The sequence below is a fragment of the Austrofundulus limnaeus genome, unplaced genomic scaffold (assembly GCF_001266775.1).
Source record: "Austrofundulus limnaeus strain Quisiro unplaced genomic scaffold, Austrofundulus_limnaeus-1.0 Scaffold443, whole genome shotgun sequence".
Lineage (NCBI taxonomy): Eukaryota > Metazoa > Chordata > Actinopteri > Cyprinodontiformes > Rivulidae > Austrofundulus > Austrofundulus limnaeus.
Window position 1 is genome coordinate 296,557 of NW_013952845.1, and position 5,662 is coordinate 302,218.

The 5,662-nt window shown below is 36.4% G+C and overlaps 1 protein-coding gene across 3 annotated transcripts in view; it reads right to left on the bottom strand.

Moving 5' to 3' along the window:
• The window catches only part of LOC106529437 (uncharacterized), an 8,291-nt gene extending 2,689 nt beyond the window's left edge, over positions 1-5,602 (bottom strand). The window contains exons 1-4 of one of the 3 annotated variants that reach the window (XM_014024861.1): positions 5,252-5,602; positions 2,628-2,687; positions 2,279-2,485; positions 605-799 (exon numbers count right to left, since the gene is read on the bottom strand). In XM_014024861.1, coding sequence (XP_013880315.1) covers positions 605-799; positions 2,279-2,470 — 387 coding nt within the window. In that variant the 5' untranslated portion in view covers positions 2,471-2,485; positions 2,628-2,687; positions 5,252-5,602. The other 2 variants (XM_014024862.1, XM_014024863.1) reach the window with 2 other exon arrangements.
• Positions 5,603-5,662: the final 60 nt, after the last annotated feature.

Below are 5,662 nucleotides of genomic sequence, written 5' to 3' on the forward strand. Positions count from 1 at the left end.
GATGAAAGGCTGTACGTTGGGCCCACCAATGAGCCCCCAACCCCACATGACCCCCACCCCTTCTGAGACGGGAGTGTCTGGACACAGAAAATGCTTATAACTCAAAAACTACTCAACATAAGAGCACCTTCCACCCCCTCCAGACCCCCACCCAAAACAATAAATCTGTTCTGGTGCACTGGAGCTTCGCGCGGGGGTCATATTGTATCTACGTTTGCTTCTGGCTCACTTATTCTCTTGATTGAAGATAATTTATTCAATCCCATGTCTAATAAAAGCAGTCGATTTTGGTGGCAGAGGAAAAACACGTCACACGTTCTCCCACCAGTCCTGGCTGTTGTCGACTTGTTTTTAGAGACACCTKAGGATTGAGCTTCATTTTTCCAGTAACACAAAACCACAAAGGGAAACAACAGGCTCATGTGTTGATTTAAGATAATTATAAACACAAAGTTATTCACTTTGCCCTTTAAGATTTGTGTAAGTTACCTTTTTTCCTACAAGATTTCAAAAGCTGTTATAAAGATTATCATTATCATTAATCGAAGTGTTTGTGTTGTTAATCGTTTGTGTTTTGTTGTTGTTTTGTGGGCAGGAGACTAACCAGCAGGTGCCCCACACGGGCCGAGTCTCCCTGCCAGGCGGCCTGCAGCAGCTGCGCCTGTGGGGCCAGATGTGGCCGCCACATCCACCTCAGCATTTTCACCTGCAGCTCGGGCGGGCTGAGGTGGAGCGCTGTCTGCTGGAGGTGGTTACAGCACGTCACATCGGCCGCAGTCCTCAGCAGCTCCTGCACCACCTGTCGAACGCACAAGAGTTGTGCTGTGAGTGTTTGAAAACGACAAAGTGACCATAAAATCCTATCATGAATAAGGCAACATTCTATGACCTATATCTTATCAATGTGATCAATATTTCCCTCAAAAACCTGTTGTATACCATGTGAGACCTGTGTTCTGCCCTCTAGTGGATTAACAATGTACTGCAGGAAGTGGAACTTCAGTGTCTGCTGACATGAGGTCACTTTTTCAGGAAAACTTTTGCTAATTTTGTTGGAAGTTATGGTAAGAATAACATCAATATTGTTTGTAATTTTTTAATAAATATTTTCTGTGTTGAAACAATGCATAATTACTTAAAAAATGTTTAATAGTACAGTTAAACAGTGTTAAAAATTTGTGTATCAAACTTGATACTGCAGGTATATACAGTAAGTTGCTCCAGTCCTGAATTGTCATGTGACATTTTAATAATTTTAGTCATTTAATCAATAGTATACTTGCCACAATACAACACACACTATTTTGGATGATTGATTAATTAMTGAAATGYCATTTGAAAACACATTTTGGCTATTTTCAAAGTGTTTCCTTTGAAAATATAATCTCTACGCTGTACTGACTAAATATTTACATGTTAAATGTCAAAGAGAATTGAGGAAGAAAAGGGAAAAAAGAAAGTAAGAAAATGTCATCAATATGATAATGGCAATTGTTTTATAAAGTGTAAGGTGCATCTGTGCCTGAACAAGGACAGAAACTGTATTTGTGCCTACCACCAAGTGAAATAAATGACTGTAAAAAGTTCATTAAAAAAACAAAGTAAACTTCCTAGAGTGTTCTAAACTTGTTAATATGAGCAAAACTGTTTTGTTTTTTTGTTTCTTAATTTAACTTTGTTGCGAGCAAAATGTTACCAAAACAGCCCAGTGTATCAGATTTGATGCAAAAAATATCTCATAAACAAATTGATGTGGTGAAAATAAATTTTTGGATTTTCTTTAAAGGCCCAATAAACATGTCAGTTCTAAAAAATGTGAATTTTCAGACTATTTTTTTAGGCTTTAAAGGGTTAAATGTTTAGTGTTAAAGTGGCACAGCTCAGTAAATAAGAAGATTTAATGAAGCGTCTCCCAAATGCTCTAAACCTTTAAACTAAAACACAGATATTTTATTGAGAAAGTCACGTGTTTGTTGTAAGAGCTGTTATTCAGTGACTAATCTCCCCCTCAGGAGTGTCTTTCTCCTGTTGAGGGAAGTCATTTGAACCTGGTTCTCCAAGGTGTGTTGCAGGAGGAGRGGCTTAAAGGGCAGGTATCAGGTCACATGGTTCCACATGAACCCAAACACTTTGTTGTTTTTAAAAGGAAAACTACTGCAGGTCGCGTGACAGGTACAACTTTAACACATTGTGTATATGATATGCCTCAGTGTAACAGATGTCCTCGTGTTACATTCTAACACACACACACACACACACAGACACACACACGGCCTACCTCACTCATGTTGTTTTGACATGCAGAAATAAGGGCATCACACCTTCGCTTCTCCTCATGTTCGGTGTCGGAGACCTGCAGCTCGTCCCGGCTCTCCGCCGGTGCTTCAGGGCTAACGCCAAAAACCACCGTATCGTTTTCTTCCTGCAGCTCCTCGTCATCATCACTGCTTCTCTGCTTCCTCACCTCCATAGCTCCCAATCAGACCTGTGAGGGCAAACAGCACCCCGCAAAGAATAAAAATAAAATATTAAAAGAAAARAAAAGCTAACATTTTGTGGGGAAAAAGTTAATAAGATGAAAGGAGTGATCTGTCAGCTTGGTGTTTGTGTTTCTGTGTGTTTGTTACGTTGTGACGTCAGCCTCTAATGACCCACCGGTGCCTGCTGGGACCACACTGAGGGCGTACCTGGAAATACAAGCCTCATTATAGCTTCTGTCGAAACACATCGCTGCACATTAAACAAGCTCATCCACAGATGACAGGATGCAGACTGCAGGGGTGAACGAAAGCTGTCCGATACCTCACTTCCTTTTAATTTAGCCGTTACGAGCAGTTTATAAGCATGTAATAAATGCTTTAAAATATAGTGTAGTGCAGAGGTAATAAGGGTAATTATGTTAGGCAGTGGATGATAAATCCATCATTTTAGAAAAAAACATTTTTGGGAATATATATATATAATTTTTATGAAAATATTTGACTGAAACCTCTCGGTTCCTGAAGGGTTTTGAGGTTTTTTTTTTCAAATCCTCAGTATTTAATCAGCACCTTAATAAAAAGTTCACATGATTTAGTGATAATTTTCAATTATTATTATTTTTAATTTAGAAGATGATGTTAAAAGTGCCACATCAATGTACTTATTTGAGAGAATGATAAAGACTGGACTGTTAAAAAAATATAAAATGGTTTAAGATGTAGTCATTCACTTTGTTGTTTTAGAAAGTTTCAACGTTTTTGTTTTGTTAACCGAAGATTATTATAGTTTGAGTATATTTGAGAGAAAAGAGGCAGATATAAGATTTTTCTTCCCTCTGCCACCTTTCATTTCATTTTGTTTGTATTTTCTTTTTGTTGAAATTGTGTTTTATGTTTTATGAAATGAACAAAGTTTATAAATCAAAAATCAAATCAAAAATTATTTTGAAAATGCAGCTCTTGAATAATTTCCTGTCTTTTTTAAATCTCAGATTATATACTGATCTGATAAAAACTATTCTGATTCATAGGTTTTACTTGGACAAATTACTTATAAATTCTGAAGTTTGGTCGTTACGTTTAGGAAAATGAGACTGAGTTATAGAAATTGTCATAATGACTGCCAATCAGCAGAGCTGTATTAAGCAGTGTTTCCCAAAGTTGGGGTCGGGACCCAAAGTGGGGTCCTGAAACATCAAGGTGGGGTCCTGAAAAGATTTTCTGAATTAATTACATTTTTGCCTTAGTTGTTACAAAGGAGTGAGGTTAGTGTATTTAAAATGGATAAAATGTAGTATAAAAATATTGTTACTATGCCCATGTTTTGTTGACCTGATACAAATGTTTATCATCCAAAAATAKTTGGGGGCACAGGTCTCTGCTGCTGTTATTTTGTGGGTCAAAAGCTGAAAAGTTTGGGAACCACTGCACTTTGGTTCCTAAAGTTGGGCTTGGGACCCAATTATGGGTCATGAAGCACCTTGGATAATCTCCAGAAATCAATTTAAAGGGTAATAAAATAATTGCTGATGTAAAATTTTCCCTATAATATTACAAAAACACAAAAAAGTATAAATAAGTATTTATATTTGTGTATAAGCTGTTTAGATGGTCAAAAAAAACTGTGTTTTTAGGGTTATTAACGAAGTTCATGTACTCAGACCAGTAATATTTGGGGTCACAAGTTTTTGCCATGTTTATTTTGTGGGTCAGAAGATAAAAAGTTTGGGAACCACTGCACTAAAGTACTTGAAAAAACAACTAATTAAAAGTAAAATTACAGAAAATGACTWTGGTAAAARCAAATTTCACGGATGAGAAAACTACTTAAGAAAAAGTCATAAAACTGTTCACAAAAAGGGTAAAGTAAAAGTACTTTTACATACTCTATGAAATAAACTGTTGGATTTACTGAACAAAACTGGATCCTATAAGCCAGTTTGAGTAAATTGAGCGACATGTTTATATTCTTTGCTCAATTTACTCGACTAGTCTTAGTGGAGCAGCTGACATGACTTTGTTGAGTAAATTCGACACTTCATTTTTAGAGTACAGAAGAGTTTGAACATATTTAATTTTGTAACAAGTAACTAGGTGTTACATTTTAAAGTAAAGAAGAAAAAGTATCATTTTTAGCTTTGAAATGTAATGAAATAAAGGTAAAAGTAGGTATGTTAGAAAATAATTTGTAAAATTACCACAATCCCCCCCAAAAAACCTAAATGCTGTAATGAAGTAAATGTACATAATTACTATAACTCTCTGCCAATCAGACATTATTACYAGAAATAAAGCTACAATTGAAAAGTCTGTGATACTGAATCCAGTCAGTGCCTCCAGAGACAATCATTCCTAACAGCTTTGAAATACTTTTTTCTAAGTTGGAGTCAAAACCTGAACTGAAGATGATTGTTTGTGTTTTTATTTAGTCTTTGGAAAATCCAGCACCCTCGCTCTGCTCGTTGCTCCTTTTTCTTCCAGGACAGCATCTGGCAGTTGTCAGGTTATTCACAGGGAYCCTGATAGTGAATTAAATGTTTGTGAGCTGTGTGCACAATGAGAACATGTCCTTGGTTATTTTTTGCTTCTTCTGGTTTAATGTTTAACAAGAACCAAGCGACTGACTGTCAAAATGTCAAAATGCCCTAAATGCACAACATATCACTAGAAAAACACAATAATTAGAAAATACAGTGTCTGTTATCTCCGATTATCAGTATTTAAAAAGAATAATAATAAAAAAGACAAAAATCACTTTGTTTTTTACTCACTGTTAAACCTGCTGAAAGTGGACGTCTTGCTGAAACATCTGTTGAAGCAGTTTTCAGGTAAATCTTTGATCCTTTTTGAAACATTTAAACTTTTCCTCTCTTCTTTGTCGTCCCGCGTGCCTTCTGCCGTACGTTTACACTTGGTTGCTGTGGCGACAGCTGGACAGGCAGGCGTTATGAGGTGGTTTTTAATGAGGCTGTTTGTTTTATAAATCCACCACATTTTTTTACTTATTAGTATAAAAATTGAAACTTCTGAAAATACAGTACATGTTTTTAAATTTTTGCACTGATGAAGTTTGTTTTCCTACAAAATTGTTTTGTTTAAAGCAGGGGTGGGCAATCCTGGTCCTCGAGGGCCGCAGCCCTGCATGTTTTATTTTTTCTCTGCTCTAACACACCTGATTCAGA